Genomic DNA, 19,787 nt, shown 5'->3' with positions numbered 1-19,787 from the left:
GAGGGACCGGGCTTGTCTGCTCCGTCTGGGGTTCCCTCCCGGCATGAGCCCTGCTCAAGTTTTCCCAGCGGCAGGCGTGTCGGGGGCAGACGGGGGAAGGAGTTCATACTTCGGCACGCGGAGCTAGACGGGGGCGGGAGGCGGGGGCTGACGGAGGAGCGGGGCCGCGACGGAGGGGGCCTCTTTTCCTTTGGTGAAGGTGATGGGGTGGCGAATATTGTGCAAGCTACTCAGAAAGTCTAGAGCAGGTTCTCGGCACCGAGCTACGTCCCCGGACCTGCGGCACGAGTCAGGGGAGCTCGCGGTTCTTTCTCCTGGCAACTACCGAAGCTTCAACTGCCTCGGGCCAAACCTTAAGCCATAAACCCTTCAATATTCCACCAAACATCGTCAACTAGATACATTCCAAAAAAAGAAAAAAAAAAAAGTTTCCTCCTCCCTCCTAGTGATGGATTGTGTCACAGCCAAGAGATGCTGGTAATGATTTGGGGCTCACAGACGCCGATCCAGCTGCTACTTGTTTATCCATGCAACACCTCTATACACAACGCTGTCCTGGTCCTTCTCTGTTTCCCCTGCCTTCCTGCATAGCCGAACTGCAGATCTAGCTCAATGAGCAACAGACAGGTTATTATGAGGAAAAACATAACATGATGCATGTTTTGCTTACCAGTTGGGTTCTTGTTTTTCTTAAGACTCTTGCCACAAAGACACTGCAGCATATGCGTTCCTTTGCTGAAAATGTTCCAAAGAAACCACATTGATTTGGGCGAAAAGCAATCCAGCAGCTTAGACACCCTGAGAAAGAAGAGATCCTTGTGGTTGCATAATAATAATTTGAAATCAGTTCTCCTGAAGAGGGGCACCGGTTTTACCATAGGAAAAACGATAATATTCCGGATCTTCTCCCAGTTTTTTCCCCTCACGTGGTATATTTCTTTGAGACTTCTCAGTGATTGTTTTTTTTCGGCCAGGGTGAATGATTTATCCCCTTGATCACCACTGGATTATTACCAAACGGTTGGCAAAAAAATCCTTTTTCAGCATGAAGCCAAACAAAAAAGCAAAGAAATCCCAACTGAGACCAGAACTAATCAGGGAGAACAGTAATGCACAAAAGATCCCCAAAGAGAAAACCATAGCCTTTCAGTTGATCGCTATGAGGCTGGGTGAGTCTGCAGGAGTCAAAGCAGGATTCATCTCACTGAGAGAAGACTGCCATTGTGTAGTCCCTAGGAGAGAAGGAAAGGAAAAAAAAAAAAAAAAGGAAAGAAAGAAAGAAAGAAAAAAGAAAAAGAAAAAAACCACCAGCACACATACACACACCAATACCACCTCCGAGTCTGACGGCCGAAGACACAGCCTCCCTTCTCCCAGTGTCGATTTTTTTTTTTTAATAATCAATCGCCAGTGCTCAGGGGGATCCGATTGAACCTGCAGTTCTCAACCACCACGAAGAAAAGATGCAAATCTAGGTGCCCCCTCCCCTGGTCAGGCTGGTAGTAGGTAGAGAGCGCCTCGGATCCCCTGCTGCCTTCCTCTCTCTCTCTCCCAGTTTCCAACAACGGTGAGCATGAGGAAAATCTCCCCTCCGGATTCCTCGCCCAGCCTTGGATGTGAGTTACCGGCATTAGAGGGAGGAGGAGGAGGAGTTGAAGTTTGCATTGAAAAGACTGGCTTTCCATGACGTAGCCACGTGCTTTCAGACCCGTCACCAGTGAGATGCTTCCACCCGCCCGGGGAGGGCAGTGTCACTGCAGTCTCTCCGCTGGTTCCCCTCTCGAAGTCCCCCACCGCTAGCATCCAGCCACAGCCCCACTATTTGACCCTCTCCCTCCTCTGCCCAGCATAATTAGGCTTGCTGCTTGCTCTTGCAGCCAGCTAGCAGCGCCTTCTCTGAAAAGTGAATTTCGAAAAGGAAAATTAATTATAATTAGTAAACCTTAAAAAATACACAAGGTGGAGGGGAGGCAGGGGTTTAAATAGAAACAGTAGTTTAGTACCACTCCTTGGCCAAAATTAGTTCCACCTTACATTTTCAAAAGCCGCATCTAAAGCATCTAAAACATTAAGGAAAACTCAAGTTCCTTTAGTTATTATTTGAATCCTACTTAAAGCACTGTTTGAAAAATATACACTAGGCATATGACAAATATGTACTTGCAGAAATAAGTACTGTTCAAAGGGCAAGCACTAAAATCGGGGTGACAAACTACACTTTGCTGAGGAGGGTCATATGTCAATGAGAACATTTATGCCTTTTCTAGACAGACAACCTATTATCTTCAAATATTTTTTTGGTACAGAAAGCACTCTGCTTGATTCACACACTAATTCATTGCTTGTTTCTGCACCCATTAATTGAACTAACACTGAATTCACCCCCCCCCCGTTCACTTAGCTACACTAATATACAATCTTGTCACCGGCCACCACGATCTACCCTAACAAAATGGACAAAATTTCTCTTTCATCAAGATGCAACCCAACTCCCTAATTTCCCAGAAAATCAAAAGATTTAGGGCAAAGCTATTGATTTCTCTTATCTTATTTGGGAAAAAATACAATGTACAAAATAGTACAAACTATTTCAAAGAATAATATAACAAACTCCAGTGTACTTGCCAGTCAAAATTAATAAATGTTAGCATTTCATATTTGTGAGCTGAGCATTTTGGAAAAGTAAAATTGACCACTCTCACTTCTGTTAGGCAAATGAAATAACATTATGCCAGTTTATTTCCACTTTTATGGGAAAATTGACATAAAATGTTTCATTTTTAAAAATATATTTAGAAGCTCCATCTTAATTTCAAAAAATTAAAACTACTACCTCTACTGCATGGAATATCAAACTATCTTATAAACAAATAGATGTAGATTTATGTTGTTCAGGGCTGATTTTAAAGAAAGTTAACTTCTTAATTATCAGTTATCAAAATATGAAAATGTAATAAACAACTTTCCCACTGCTAGTGTTTTCTAATATTTAGGAGGAATTTTGAGATGCCAAAATTTGTATCCGATATCTTGAACCCTTTGGGGAAATGTCAGTTGATTTTAAGCAAGATGGAAGAGGAATTTAACACAAGCAAATTTTATGAAAGTTAAGAAACTTGAAAGTTAAATATGGATGTCCTCAATGTGCCTAAGGTATCATGTCATACAGCTTAAAGAAATTACTAAGATTAATTGCAGTCTAAATCAAGTTTGGGAAGTAGGGAAAGAGAGAATAATAAAAGTCCATGGATTTAATGTCAAATGACTTAGAATCAGGCTGAAAAAAAAATTGAAGAGCGGATTCTTTTTTGAAAGAGGTAAAATGGAATAGCATTGCCGATTCATTAGGAAAGAATTTTTGATATCAATCAATCAGGGTCACTTACCACATGCTGCTTCTATAACATTCTGGTGTCCTGTCAGGGGTTCTAGAATATCCCAATATATTACCACTGGACATATGCCAGAGAGACAGTTGGATAAAAAATATTCTCCAGCAAGGTCTTCTGAACTCACACAGCTCAAAGGTTCTGTAAAAGCTTGCTGAGTTCCCTGGGGTATTTCACAAGTAAAATCCGGGCACCTGTTCGGTAACTATTGTATCTTTCCATATGCTAAGTTTGTGTAGACAGAGTATTTCTGAAACGAGCTCTTCTTGCATTTCCAAATTGGACTCTCTTCTCTACATTGTGACAGTGAATTTGATCCCTATTAAAGTAAAGAATGATTGAATGACTGCCAGGAAGCTATGATTTGTTTTGTATTGGTGGAAAACTTATTACTTCTTTGTCCTGTGACCTAAGGAACAACATAAAAGGTAATTAATGGTGACTACTATTTACTGAGAATCTATTACATCAGGCACTGTGTTAGTTGCTTCTCTTCTTTTATGCTATTTAAAGGAAGGAGAAATCTTTTCTTACAATGAATGAAATTTCTATAGCTTTCTTCTATATTTATTGATACATTATTTATTTACATTACATAGGCTATAAATCACATTATTAAATAAACAAAAAATACCAAGTACTTTTGTCTGAAAAAGATGGCCTAACACTGATTCAGGTCACCTTTGTTCCAAGGGAGTTATCATTTCTAATGAGCTCTGAGTAACCCAGTTTAATTATTCAACCAATATTTATTGAGCATTTACTCTGTGAAAGTAACTGTACAAGACTCCATGGTGCATGCTAATTCATAAAATTAAACCAGATTTCCAGTTACACAATAAAGAAGACCAAGGGTGGTTTGCCTCCAGTTTAGGGATGATCCAAAGATACACCAATCTGAGTTCAGACCCGTAAGTTTTGTTTTGGAAGACATCAAAATATTTACTTACCCTTTGCCATGCTACATTCAAATCAATAATAGATGATAAAAATGGAAATTATTAGAAAGTAAATGTAAGCTTTCCCACTAAAGAAAATAAGGAAAACCTCATGGTAACTGTAAAATTGACAGTAACATCTGTAGTATATATAGGTAGAGAAAAATCTTAAGACTGTTGTCATAAGGCTCAAGTAAAATAAACCCAGTACTTACAATCAAGTTCACTTAAAAATTAAATTTCAATTCAGCTTATTAGAGTAAGCAAACCTAAAGGTAAGTGTAATGACCATAACACAATAAAATATACATTTTATCTTAATATAGGACATATAAACTTTCATGAGATTAGTCATCAGAAATCTTTGTAACTATCTTACCATGCTTTTTCTGATTGTTCCCAAGTTACTTTTCTACTTCATTCTTCCTTTTAGCCATAAAGTCCCACCCCCGCCACACTTTTGGAAAGGCACATGGATATCCAAACAGAGACTAATTCCCAGCTCCGTTGCAGTTCAGTAGGGTCATGTGACTAGATTCTGACCAATGAGCTGTGAGCAGAAGTGCCGTGTTCAACTTCCGGGTCACATTCTCCAAAGGAAGCTGCTCATCTTCCACTTCTCTCTTTTCTCTTTCCTACGAGCTGAAAGGGATGGTGTGGGCGGCTCTGAGAGCACGGAAAGGAACACACACCAGGAATGAAGTACCGGGATAGGACAAACCCAGGACCATGGACAGAGCAGCCAACCTATCCCGGATTGGCCACCTGCCTCTGTTCTGTTAGATGACAGAAAAAGAAACTTTTATTTTGTTTGAGCCACTGTATTTTTGTGTGACTTTGTTACAGCAGCTTAACCTCCCTACTATCTTATGGACTGGTCTGGTATTAGTAACAATACACCTAAATATTTGGCTTATTTACTTATATTAAAAGGATAAAGAACACAAGTACGTCACATATAACCTATGGATTGATTCACAGTCGGCCACTCTCCTTTGCAATCACTGTCGCAGCTACTGATCTCTTAGCTGCCTCTCACAAGCCACTCTTGCTTATCCTCACCACCAGTGCAAACGTCCCACTGTCAGATCTTTCTTCCCCTTGTCCCCTCTGCCTTGCTCCCTGCCCATCGGATGTAGCCTGTGACAGTTCAGAGCTTATGATCATGACAATAAAGGAGAAGAAAGACAGAGGGAAAAATGATTGGAAGAAGAGTTGGTCAGAAAAGGAAAAAGAAGACCAATGCATAGACAAGGACTTCAGTGTCTTTACCGTGTAAACCTTTTTCGAAAAGATGGTGCCTTTTGTGATTTGCACACTTATTCCTCCTCTGTTGTTGATGTTAACAATTATTATCATGTTTTAAGGACTAATTCTCCATTTCACATCACTGAACTACTCAGTAGTACCACTTTCTTCTCTCCGTGTTCCTCCATTGGCTCCTGGTGTACAACCTCTGCTCCTCCCTCCTGGAGGGAACAGTCTGGAAGGGGAACTGCAGTCCTTCTGTCTGCCACCTCCCAACCTCTCAATGAAAATGGAACGACTTAAGTGGCCCAGACTCCTCCCTCTCTCTTTCCCTCTCTCTCTCTCCCTCTCTCTCTTTGGATCTGCCTGCCTACAAAATGTTTTCAGACTCCTCTGCTTCAGCTTCTCCTTGCAGGAAGCATTGGGTCAGCCTGGAAGCCCACAGCCCATCTTCTAGAAGCAGGCCTGGAGACTGATCTCCCTCTGAACTCTTTATGGGGTCTCGTAGCCGCCATCATCCGTGTCCCATGTACACCCCTTTCATTCTATCACATCAGTGTGCTCTGGTTGGCTTTCACCTTCCAGTATTTCCATCTTTGAACCTGAGGAATTTTTTCAAACCACAGAAGTCCCCTGTTCCCAGGCACTTACAGAATTAGCACACCCTAGGAGAATTCCTCCATTACTAAACACCCAGCTAGCTCCCTTACTCCTCGGGAGGGATAATGATGAGGCATGTGTTTTACATTCTTTCCCAAAGTTTTCCTGTGGAATTAAGACACAGTCTTCCACCAGGATAGTTGGCTTAACACGTCATTGGCCCTCTCCCCTTCCTTACACCATCCATCCCTTGCTCATCTACTGTGTTCTTTCATAAATAGACTACTTGTATTAGAATCTTCGTTCCCTGCGGAAACTCAAACCAAGACAGGGTTGCAGAGGGAAGGCAGGGGTTCCGGGTAAATGTGCCTGCTCTCCAGATCCAAACTCTTCCTCGCGCAGTCAATGCAATATTCAGATGTGCGGGAAATGGTAAGAGAAAACAATTCTTGCCCACAGGCTCAATTTCATTCCCCAAAACAACCTTATCAGTAATAAAACTAGTATTTTTATTTCCATCTTTCTAACTTGTGCGACCATATTTCTGAACTGAATCTGAACTCAGAAGTGGGGGGAAGAGGAAGAATTAAGTATCACCTCTTAAGACCCCCCCACCACTGCCAGAAAGTAATATAAGAAAAAATCCTCCTCTTTGTTCCTATTATGCTGGTGAGTATAATAATAAAACTGTGAGGAACCGGCCAACAGATACAGGCCAAAGCAGATGAAACCCCTTGAGTACTCAGAAATATGAGCTTCTCTTGGCAAGATACCACAAGGCTTCATTTCTCACCTCCAGGAACTTTATCTCAGTCCACACAGATATGCCTGACAGTAAAGCCCTAATTCCCTGTACAGCCCGGTAAGAGTCCAGAGGACCCTTCTTTGCATCCTCTGAGGCAGGTAGGAGTTCACTGTATACAAGTAGGATTGGCCCTAAACAATTTGAGGACCTGTGCAGCCTGGCCCATTGTATCAAAGTCTCTGGACATTTATAACCCATGCTTTCTACTGATACACATATTAAACCTTCTTTAATGTGATTTAAATTCAATATGAATTAAACATCTTTACTAAAACCAAATCAAAGCAATGGTAACTTTATACAACTACTTCAAACAACACTCTACTTTCTCCCACTAATCCCAAATTTCGTTATGCCTTATTCTAGGGAAGCATGCCCTCAGTTGAAAAGCACTGTCATCCATGATTTGAAATGTTCTAAGGGGAAACTACATCTTCTCTATGTGGAATCTGGTCCTTAATCTCTATAACTATTGAATAAGACAACTTTGAGGGTATCATTTTAAATTTACAGGAGAAATTTGTCCACTAAACTTTCTCATTTGGGCAGAGATTTGTATATTTCAAAATTCAGAATATTATTTGTCCTGGACAGTAGTTCACTTTATAAAATGTAGATAACTGCAGAACAAGAATAACAGTATTGAATACGTGCCTGAAGAGAAGAGGTACATCCCTCATTCTCAGCTTTTCCATTAGCTCCAAGTCCCCAGTTCCCATATTAAAACACTTTGAAAGTCTAATATATCAGATGGTTTCAGTTTTCCTGACTGATCTCAGATGGATACATTGTTTTCTCTGCCTAGATTCCGGGTACCTGGTACCTCATTGACAAACAATTCCCTTTGAGTATGGGATGGTAAACTTAATAATACCTAAACATCTGGTGTCACAATGCAACCTGCAATTCAGGATCCACATGTTTTATTACACACTGTTAAACATGTAAACAGTGTTCCCTCCTATAAATGTTTGCTGAGCACCCCACCCGACAATCCAGTTTTCAGAGAAAATCAAGTTGAATCTGTAGCACGTTTTACTTTGAATTGAACGAAAATGACTTTGTTGGGCTCATTTCTCATATTTCCTCCAAAAAGTGGTTTATAAAATCAAATTCAATGCTCACATAAGAAAGTGTATGGAATTATTTTGCTTGTAAACCAAAATTTCCTGTCATTAAGTTAAAATATGTCATTCATAAAGCAATTTATCAGCATTAATGTGAAAATTGCAATTCAAAAAAGTGTGTCCTATGTTCTAACGTTGAGGTTACAAAGTAAATGAAGAAAAACGCCAAGTCAGAGAGAATTTTCATTCCAAAAAATAAATGGCACAAGTCTGTTGGATCATAAATGTCCAGAGGTCAAAAATTAAGGCTATTTAACTCACTTAACTACAGCACCCTAATACTCTGAGATGTAGGCCTAGCTAGTAATTCGTGTCCTGAATTTCCACATAAACTTAGATTCTGACGATTATATTATGAGAAGAAAGTCCCATTTCTTCGTTCATGTCAACAGACAGCCTCATGAACATTTACAATATTGCAGATTTAAGTGCACATAATTGAATTACTGTCCAAGCAGGTGTGAAAAATGTTTAAAATATTGTGTTTGAACACTGATTTGGTTTAATGTATTACTGGCATCTGGAAAATAATGCATTTTACTTTATTACTTGTTTGAATGACATAAATAATAGAATACACACAGGTATAAAGGCTCAAGAGAATTACTACTTAACAATGACTTTGTTTTTTAAAAATAAACATGGCAATAAACAATACATAAGTAATTAGTCAAGCACATCAAGACTAATATTTTAGGTTATATTTAAAGAATTTACAATTAGGATAAAATCAGAAAAAAAATTACAAAAATTACATTGTAACCTCAATATCAACCACTTTCTCTTAATCAGCAGATATTTCTCAAGCTCTGATACACATTAAGATATTTTTGTTTGTTTCTAACTTTTTAAATTAGCATGTGTTTTATATAGGCATTCCCAAGTGTTTGGATGTCTTTATTTTAAAGTTCCATTAGTAAATTGCATTTACTATTATTCCATTAAGGCAATACTTTTAAATGAGATTTTCAAATATGTTTAGGTTATTGAAGGCAGGAAGTCCTGATATTCAAGGCAGAGCCGTATGAAATATTGTTATAGGAAGCTTAAAGTTACTAAATATACTTTTCTGATAATAGTCATATCATCTTTATTACAGTATGAACATTAGCAAGAGCAGGCACCAAAATCTGGGAGAAAAAAACAAAATTGAAAAGAAAATCCATCAATAATGTTTCAGTTTTATTTCCTACAATAGAGGAAAAAAATAACTCTACTTGCAGCAAAACATGGTCGTTTAATTCCAGACATTGCAAGTTCAAAGGCAGCTAACCCAGGGGGTGTAATTCAGGACTAAAATGCAAACTGGGCTCCATTTGTCAAGCCAGTACCCCGGGCATCAGCCTAGACTAGGAAGGACATCTTCTAATTGGTTCCCCCCTAGGGGCTGCCTTTTTCTCATTTGTCCTCCAGAGGTAGCGCCTTTTTCTAATTGGTCAGACCAGAGGCTATGCTTTTTCTGACTGGTCAGCCTAAAAGGGGTGTCTTTTTTCTGATTGGTCCATGCAGAGGAGACTTTTTTTTTTTTCTGGTTTTCGTGGAGCACTGAAAGCTCGGCCTTCCTGCTAATACACCCACCAGATCAAGGAGACCCGTGACAAGCGCCCATGAGACCAAGGGCATCCATCTCTAAAGACAAAGTGTATAGACACGTAAGACTGATCAAAGAATATAGACTCAGATTCAGAAGGAATGGTAAGTTTTGAATACAGTACCAAGTTTGATGTTTAGATTAACTGAGGCTTATTTTCCACCTTTTTCTAATTGGTGAGCCCAGAGGATGCCTGATGATATTCTAAATAAATTTTGTCGTTCCTTGAAATCTGAGTACTCATCACTGAACAAATGTCTTTGTACCAGAGTCCATTCTCAAGCACCACGTCTCTCCAACCTATTAAATGTCAATTTCTGCAGATGAAGACTATTTATCTCAAACATACAAAATCAGAATGGCATTCAACCAAAAGCAGAGTGGACCACTGGTCTGAATCTAATGTATTTGAGGATTAATAGTTCTATTGATTTAAAAAATATTTGCAAATCTATATCATGCACGCCTGCTGATATTAATTCTGGCATTTAGCCAGCCAATTCAGGAGAAATTTAGCCAGCTTCTAGGAGTGTTAGAAAATCTGTTTCCAAGTCTCTAGAGGATTTCAGCTTTGTCTATGTGAGGCCAACCATTGAAAGTTTAAAAATTCAGACCATCTACATGAATTCTCCGTCCCCCTCTCTCTTCCTCTCTCTACCATGGAACCTGCATGAACACACACATAATCACAACTCTGGGAACTTAATTTTTCCTGAATTGACCATTTTTGTCATGTTTAAAAAAGAAGGGAGAAACATGGTGCCACCTGCAAAAAGGGCTTTTGTGGGCGTTTCTTTAAAAACACTGGCTTTAGGGACCTGAGCACGTGGTACAGGTTTGGACCACTTTCACAAAATGCGGCTGAGTAAAATCCTGTGAGGTTTTGCCAAGGCCAGCACCTCCTCTTACCTCCTCTCCACCACCTCCATCCACACTGGAATTATAGATAATGAACAAGTTAACCAGCAAGCCATGAGCAAAAGACTTCCTTAACCCCATACACTCCCCAGTGTTACGCCTGAATATCTAAAATTGGACTCATTTGTGAAATCATAAAATGTATTTTCATTTTAAGCTATTCTTCACAATAACTTATAAGTGCTGTCTTTTAACTATACATCTATTATAATTTCTATCTTTTAAATTATTTTTCTGTCTTTGATTCTTATATTATTTTCTTTTTATAATTATTCTCATTTAGAAGTGCTGCGCTTTCAGAATATGGTGCATTGAGGCTTCCATAGGGCCTGGCACATGGTAAATTTTTACTCTCGGGTAACTCTTAAGATTTTTCTCTTTCTCTTGGATGATCTGCAGTTTCTCCATGGTATGCTTATGGGTGGATTTATCTTTATTGACCCTGCATTCTAAGCAGTGGAGACTCTTCAAGTCCAAAATTCTCAGTCATTACCTCTTCAGATATTTATTCTTTGCCATTCTCTCCATTCTCTTTTCCTGGAAATTCTAACACAGAAATATCGATTCCTTATTACTTTATGTCTTGGGTTCATGATTTCTTGTTCATGCTCGATGTGAGTTGTGTTCTTGTTTCTCTGCTCAAGCATCTTAAGCATACATTAAAGTCTCTGTCAGATTGTTCTAGCAAGTAAATATAACATGGATTGAATTCACATTCTGTCACATTGATTTTCTTAGTGGTGTTTCTTAGCATGTGATTCGAATGCGTGTTGGAATTTTGGCTTTTAGAAGGTGCATAAGAAGATTTCTTTAGATTTTTGTGTCTCTCTCTTTCCTATTCTCCCTCACTCTGCCTAGTGGTTGCCTCTATCCAGCACTTCCCAGAATCTCAGTCCAGACCAGAACTGATGGCATTGCTGGTACTCACAAGCTTCAGTGATACTCAGTATACTGTACATCCAATCCCCAAGGCCGTACTTGACCATGCCACGGCTGCCTTTATCCTTTCTTTTCCTAAGCTCATAACTTCCCAGGTCCCAGGGGGTAGCAAGAACAATGGTGTTTCAGAGTCCAGTGACAAGACAGGGAGTCCCATCCCAGCTCCTGACCTCCAGATCCCATTACCCCTCAAGAACCAAACCCCCAGCTGCTTCTGCCCTATCTGAGCCTCACTGTGGCTTTCACCTCCACCTCTGTTGAAAGTTTCTATTCTATTTCTGGTTCACGAAAATATCAATCTTGATTTTTGACCCTAGATATGTAACTTTGGTTTCTGGTTTTTGTAGTATATGCATTACTGCCATGTGATTGGAGTAGAAAGGGTAACTTAATACTGTGCCATATGTATTAACCATCTAAATATCACCAACTTTAATGATAAGTGTTTATCAACAAAGATTACATGGAAGAAGCAACAAGGGGTGTGCGTCTATTTTTTTCTGATTACTATGGAAAATAACAGCTCTTACTTCTCTATTGCCTTTTTTTTTTTTTTTTTTTGGGATCTCTATGACTTTGCAAACTTTTCCTAATGTTCTGGCATCAATATTGGCCGACTACAGACTAGCCATCACCACTGAGCAGTTTCACATGGTCTGAAATATTTTTTTCTTGTTAAAGACATTTTTGGTTGCAAGTGACAGAAACACAACTCTATTGACTCCAGTAAGTATGAGAAGAGCAAAAACTTCACTGATTCTCAAGGATGAAAGGAAAATGGGTTTTCCATCTATTACCTCTGTTCCTCTCAGTGTGTCCTGTATATTCTATCAGAGCAGCTTCCTCTACAAGTTTGGAAAAAAATGATTCCTGGAAGCCTTGAGGCTTCAGGAACAGAGAAGATTTGAAACTTTTTCTCCAGACCCAAGTTTAGAAATTCCAGGGAAATGTTCTGATTGATTCAGTTGACCACCTCTGGGCAAACTGAAAGTGGGTCATGGGTGTAGAGTGTTTAATAACATGGTAGCACTCATTCAAACCACACGGATAAAATGGAACGGTGCTGGCAGACCCATGGCAGACAAGAGAATAGATTTCCATTATGGCTTTTCAATAAACATAAAAGTAAAGATTATGTTTGAACTCTCAGGAAACAAAGATTGCTGCAGTTAGTGTTTGATTCAGGAAGGAGAAATCACTCTATATTACATTAAGGATGTAATAGAGACAATTATTCACTTACAAAGTCACTGGAACCAGTGGAGGAGCCGAGGACACAGAGCCTGGTACTGAACTAACTTTAGGGACAAAATAGGATGATGAATTATAAAAGTGTTAGGCAATCTAGACTAAAATTTAGACAATAATTGTATAGCTAGTGAGTCATTTCTTTAGGTAATATAAAGATTAATAAAGTATTATCAGAAACTCCCTTATTCTGTTTTTAAAAATTAAGAGAAAATGGGTGCAGTTAGGGAGTTATTCAGATAAGCACGATATGGAGTAATGTCTGGGATATGATCAAGGACTGCTGAAATTTTCCGAGCTATATTCCATGAGTTGTCCAAAAAATTCATTCGGGTTTTGCTGTAAGATGGTTTGGAAAAGCCCAAATGAACTTTTTGGCCAACCCAATACATGTTCTACTAATTTGTGTGAGCTAGAAGTCTGCTTCCTCATGACAAAATACACTGTTTCCACTTTTGTGTGTGCCCTGTGTCTTTTGCAAGTTATTTGTGTCTGCCTCTTTCCCCCTTGCATGGAACAAAGTCAACCTATTACAACATACTTCCAAGAATACAGAACAATAGAATAAGTATAAAATCAACGCTCAATTTGATCAATGTGAGTAAGTTTCAGATTTGAGTTTTCAGGCAGCCTGGGGAAAAAGAAAACACAATGAATTAGAAAAGTTTTATCATAGTAAATAATGAAGATTATCAGTCATCAAGGGAACAAATGCTGTCGGTACCTGGAAAACACGGTGACTGCTTCCATGAGAACCTGGAAATATAGGGAATAAAATTTACTTTAGCTAAAAGTAATGGAAGAGTAGATACTTTGTTCTAACACTCCAGCTGAAGACATATTCCTCTTAAAACATAAATACTATAGTATACTGTACTATACTATACTATACTATATTAAAGGAACTTCTAGACCAAGGTCTTGGATGTGAAAATAATTTAGAGATTTTAGCCCTGTATATGGCACTGCTTCTATCCTAGGGACACTTATCAATCAGGAGCTAACTACTGAAAGGCTGAATTATACTTAGGACAATATCCCAGAGCTCTGGGGGCAGCAGTCAGAGAGTCCCGAACCAGCCAAAGGTTGGATCCTGAAAGCTGTGCCCCAGGAAAAAGGATGACTCCAAGGATTTCACGACGGAAGTCCAGCTTCAAATCAACTGGACGGACAGCCCGAGAAGGAAAAAAAAACAAACAAAAAAAGATCTCTCCAGAGGAAGATAACATTACCCTGTCTTTCGAAATAGTTTTACAAATAATTTCATCACCTGTGTATTCACTTAAGAACCTCGTATGGCAGGGTAGTTGCCATCTGGAATATTTCCTATGGCAGGGGGAGAGAAAGCATGGAAATCATGCACAAGCTTTAAGAGTTTCTTCTTAGAAGTGACAACACATCACTTCTGCTCCTGTTCCATTGCTTAGTGCAATTCTTATGACCACACCTGGGTTTGATGGAGTTGGGAAGCACAGTCTTCTTAAAAGGTGGGAGACCAGAAACTGGTCATTAGTAATACAACTTCTCAGGTCCTGCCCTGCTAAAGACCAAATATTCATTTCCCTCTCCTTTCTCAGTGCAGAGTGCACTCAACCTGTCCCCAAGGGAGAAATCCAAACTTTCTATCCAGTCATTGCTTAAAGCCAGGATCTCTGAGAGATACACAAGAGTTTCTACATCTAATCTAGATGTGGCTCTTCCTGATCTGGATACTCAGGGGCTAAAGAGACAAGGTATCTGCCCCTCACGCTCCCAAAAGAAAGTGGGAAAGGGTGATACCAATACATTCTCCTGCACTGAAAGAGCGAAAACATGAGACCCACAGAGGTCACTAGTAATTAGCAATTCCAGAATCCCGTGAGCAGGTGCCACGAGAGACTTCGTAGTCTCGGAGCAGGACGCGCTCTGCTCTCTGGAGCGCCTCCCCAGCCCATCGTTCTCCGTGCCCCTCGGCTCACCAATGCAGACATCCTCCTTTGCGCCACCAGCATCCTTGACCACAACCTGCGAGAGCATTGAAGAATATGCCCTCCTTGAGGGCTGGGCTTCTCAGCCAGCCTCCTTCTGGTGGAACTATGGACACCGCCTTGGTCTGTTTGGGCTGCTGTAACAGGACACCAGAGACTGGGTGGCATATAAACAACAGAAATTTTATTTCTCACAGATCTGGAAGCTGAGAGGTCCAAGATCAAGGCACCAGCAGATTCTGTGTCTAGGGAGAACCCTCTTCCTGGTTCATAGATACCCATCTTTTTGTTCTGTCCTCAAATGGCAGAAGGACCAAGGGATCTCTCCGGGGTCTCTTTTATAAGAGCACTAATCCCATGCGTGAGGTCTCTGTCCTCATGATCCAATCACCTTCCAAAAGCTTCTCCTCCAAATACCATCCCATTGGGGATTAGGTTTCAACATATGAATTAGGGGAGAATACAAACATTCCATGTATAGCAGGCATCTAAGTGGCCTCTTAAGTATCAATTGTCGTCTCTTTAAGTCCAAGCTGGTGGCTCTTTGTGCAGTACAGTTTGCAGTACAATTCTCTCAAAAACTTAGGCAGCTTAAGATCTATTTTATCCCAATCAGTTTGTTTTGTCCCGTGCCCTACACCCAGTATAAATGCAGCTATCTTGTATTTGTAAGACACTGATGGGAGAGCCACACACTTAGTCTCTTTTTCTTGAGGTGTTTTGCCCAAATAAAAGTATTTACTGGGAAAATCTTAATCCATTCAGAAATTTGAACAATCATTGTGACAACCATACCCTTCATTTGATCCTTACCTTAAAACTAAGTTCTAATTGGCCTTTGATATTCAAATAATTCCTCAATTTCATCTTTCAGTGTTTGAGTTTCAGAAACATTTCTCTTTTCAACCTACAAGTCCCTGAATTTATAGACTGTCTCTATTCTTTTTCATTCTTGCTGGCAAAACAGCCAGTATTGTTCTGATCTTGTCTCTTCCTTGTAATAATAAGCTTTCCAATGCAGCCAACACACGCTACTAAGAGTTTGTTTTCCCATAAAGCTACAAATTTATTAGACATAAAATTTTTCTTTAACTTAGCACAGGCAACAATTTTACTAAGTAATTTGCCACGACATAACATGGATCACCATTCTTCTAACCTCTATTATCTGTTTTGTTGCAAACTAACGCCTCGCCCATAAACAAAAGCCACATATTTTAGGTTGTTTGCTACAATATCACTTCAATCCTGATTCCAATTTCTGTTTCAATCAGATAGATCTTATTACACTGCAGTAATAAATGACCCTAGAATGTCAGTGGCTTAAAGCAACAGACGTTTATTTCTGTCTCATGTCATTTGTCCATCACAAGAAGGATGATCGCACTGATTCCCATCATTATTGTCCTCATGCTGGATAGCAGACTGATAGAAGAGTCACTCTCTGAGATATTACCAATAACCACAGCGAAAGAAAAGAAAAGCATGGTGAAGCATGTACGGGCTCGAAAAGCTTCTGCCTAAAAGTGATACACCTCACTTCTGCTCCCATGGTCACACACACCTGAGTTTCACATGGTAGGTAAGTATAATCCTAAGGTAGGAAGCAGAGCTAGGTATTGGTGGAAGATGTTAGAATCTATCATTAAAATCTACCAAGTAAAAGTAACCTACTTACTACTACTAAAGGAGATAAAAGCCAAGCTTGAAAATTTCAGCTAATGGAAAATATGAAAAGAGACACAGGAAATCTATATCAAAGTAAATATACAGGATTCTAGAATTAAAACACGCAACTGAAATTATTAGAAACCAGAAGGACAGGTTTAAGAGCAGTTCAAGCCAGGCTTAAAGCAGAATGTGTGAACTGGAAAAAAATAACTATGCAGCCTACCACTAGACAGACAAAGATATGGCTAAGAATCAAAGAGGATGTTGTAAATTCTCCATTCACAAACCTATGTTAAAGGAAGCAATAAATACTCTCCAGGGAGAAAGAAAATGATCACATTTTTAAAGGTTAGAGATGCTGGAAGAAATGAAGAACAAATAAAAAGTGATAAGTAAAAGAGTTAAGCTAAGTAAATACTGACTCTAAACCAGTAACAGTAGTGTCTTATGGGGTTCATTTTGTATACAAAGAGAAATGAAATACATCTTAACAATAGTATTCGAGCAGGTAGGGGATAAGTGGAGAAAAAGTCTTCTCAGATACTTGCATTTCCTGAGAGGAAAGAAAAAATATCAACTAACGTTAGACTTTGTTAATTTAAGAATTCATGTTGTAATTTCCAGAGTAACAATGAAATAATAAAAATAGTATATGACTTCCAAAATAGTGGGAAAGTATGATCATAAATAAAAATGATCAATCCTAAAGGAGGTAAAAAAAGAAAAAAACATAAAATAGATTCAACAAATAAACTACACATAATAAGATGGAGAATTTTAACCCAAATATATTAATTATATATTAAGTGTAACTATAGAAAAAGATTCAGATAAAGACAAAGGCTTTCAGATTGGATAAAGAACAATAACAACCATGACAACTATAAGTTGTTTTTAACTTATAGTTGCACACTATAACTTCTTTACATTGCACACTTGCAACATAAAAAATCAGAAAGAAAAAGTAATACTAAAAAAGGCACTATGTAGACATTAAATGAAAAAAGTTTTACTTCATAATGATAAAAAGTCGAACTTATCAGAAACCAGCTCCCAGAGAAATGGAAATAAGAACACAAATAAACAAATGGGACCTAATGAAACTTAAAAGCTTTTGCACAGCAAAGGAAACCATAAACAAGACCAAAAGACAACCATCAGAATGGGAGAAAATATTTGCAAATGAAGCAACTGACAAAGGATTAATCTCCAAGATTTACAAGCAGCTCATGCAGCTCAATAACAAAAAAACGAACAACCCAATCCAAAAATGGGCCGAAGACCTAAATAGACATTTCTCCAAAGAAGATATACAGATGGCCTACAGACACATGAAAGAATGCTCAACATCATTAATCATTAGAGAAATGCAAATCAAAACTACAATGAGATATCATCTCACACCGGTCAGAATGGCCATCATCAAAAAATCTAGAAACAATAAATGCTGGAGAGGGTGTGGAGGAAAGGGAACCCTCTTGCACTGTTGGTGGGAATGTAAATTGATACAGCCACTATGGAGAACAGTATGGAGGTTCCTTAAAAAACTACAAATAGAACTACCATACGACCCAGCAATCCCACTACTGGGCATATACCCTGAGAAAACCATAGGTCAAAAAGAGTCATGTACCAAAATGTTCGTTGCAGCTCTATTTACAATAGCCAGGACATGGAAGCAATCTAAATGTCCATCGACAGATGAATGGATAAAGAAGATGTGGCACATATATACAATGGAATATTACTCAGCCATAAAAAGAAATGAAATGGAGGTATTTGTAATGAGGTGGATGGAGTTAGAGTCTGTCATACAGAGTGAAGTAAGTCAGAAAGAGAAAAACAAATACAGTATGCTAACACATATATACGGAATCTAAGGGAAAAAAAAAAAAAAAAAGGCCATGAAGAACCTAGTGGCAAGACGGGAATAAAGACACAGACCTACTAGAGAATGGACTTGAGGATATGGGGAGGGGGTGGGGTGAGATGTGACAGGGTAAGAGAGTGTCATGGACATATATACACTACCAAATGTAAAATAGATAACTAGTGAGAAGCAGCCGCATAGCACAGGGAGATCAGCTCGGTGCTTTGTGACCACCTAGAGGGATGGGATGGGGAGGGTGGGAGGGAGGGAGATGCAAGAGGGAAGAGAAATGGGAACATATTGTATATGTATAACTGATTCACTTTGTTATAAAGCAGAAGCTAACACACCATTGTAAGGCAATTATACTTCAATAAAGATGTTAAAAAAAAAAAAAATACAAACCCAAAAACAAAAAAAAAAAAAAAAAAAACAAATTTTATATTTGTATGCACATATTAATGTGGCTCCAAAATATATTAAAATATACACATATATAAGAAAAAGTAGAGAAACACACAATCATAATGGAAGATATTAATACTCTCAATAAAACAAGCAGACAAAATATCAATATGCATATAGAAGATTTAAATAGCATAATTAACATTAACGAATGGATACAGATATATAAATATGTAATCCTGCACCCAACATTGAAGAATATATCTTCTTTTCAAGCAAGTCTGAAACATTTATAAAATTTGCGTGTATGATCAGGCATAAAGCAGGTCTTCACAAATTTCAAAGATACGAAATAGTACAGTTTTAGAGATATGAAGAATACAGTGCAATTACACTAATCATGGTGTAATTAATCTAGAAATAAATTGCAAAAAAAATAAGTATAATCCCCATATATTAGAATTAAGAAATATACATTTAAGTGACCCATGGTGAAAGAAGAAATCACAGTGGAAATTGATTAAATTTGTTAAAATATTTAACAAATGAAAAATACTATTAAAATACTACATTAAAATATATGGGATACAGCTAAAGAAGAAATTAGAGGGAAATTTACAATCTAAAATGTTTATATAGGAAAAGAAAGAAGGCTGAATTTTAATGAGCTGAGTTAATCACAAAAATTTAGTAAAAGAATAGCAAATTGCCGAAATAATGGGAAGAAAAACAAAGAAATGAAATCAACAAAATGAATATTAAAATAAAGAAGATCAACAAAGCCTTGAAAAACTTACAAAACGGATAAACTCTGCCTCCCCCCCCCAAAAAAATAAATAAATGGAGAAAGTGTGTACACGCACGCACGCGCGCGCACACACACACACACACACACACACACACTGTTAGGAATGAAGAAAGGGGTTATCACTACAGGTATTGCACGTATTAAAAGGACAGAAAGGAAATTATGAGCAACCTTGTGTAAGTTTTTAATGCTACCTACTTGACTGACATAGCTTTGTGAATTATTATGAGGTGCACACTATTGTATCCACTTCACAGATCAAG

General features: G+C 38.5%; 1 protein-coding gene across 3 annotated transcripts in view; it reads right to left on the bottom strand.

Moving 5' to 3' along the window:
- The window catches only part of FGF14 (fibroblast growth factor 14), a 626,727-nt gene extending 616,389 nt beyond the window's left edge, over nucleotides 1-10,338 (bottom strand). Inside the window, exon 1 of one of the 3 annotated variants that reach the window (XM_082434707.1) lies at nucleotides 671-10,338. In XM_082434707.1, coding sequence (XP_082290833.1) covers nucleotides 671-878 — 208 coding nt within the window. In that variant the 5' untranslated portion in view covers nucleotides 879-10,338. The remainder of the gene's footprint in view (nucleotides 1-670) is intronic. The other 2 variants (XM_082434709.1, XM_082434710.1) reach the window with 2 other exon arrangements.
- Nucleotides 10,339-19,787: the final 9,449 nt, after the last annotated feature.

This window comes from Balaenoptera physalus, assembly GCF_965194825.1.
Source record: "Balaenoptera physalus genome assembly, chromosome: 18".
NCBI classification, from domain to species: Eukaryota; Metazoa; Chordata; class Mammalia; order Artiodactyla; family Balaenopteridae; genus Balaenoptera; species Balaenoptera physalus.
The sequence above is the reverse complement of the archived record's forward strand: the minus strand, read 5'-3'. Positions and strand labels throughout refer to the sequence as shown.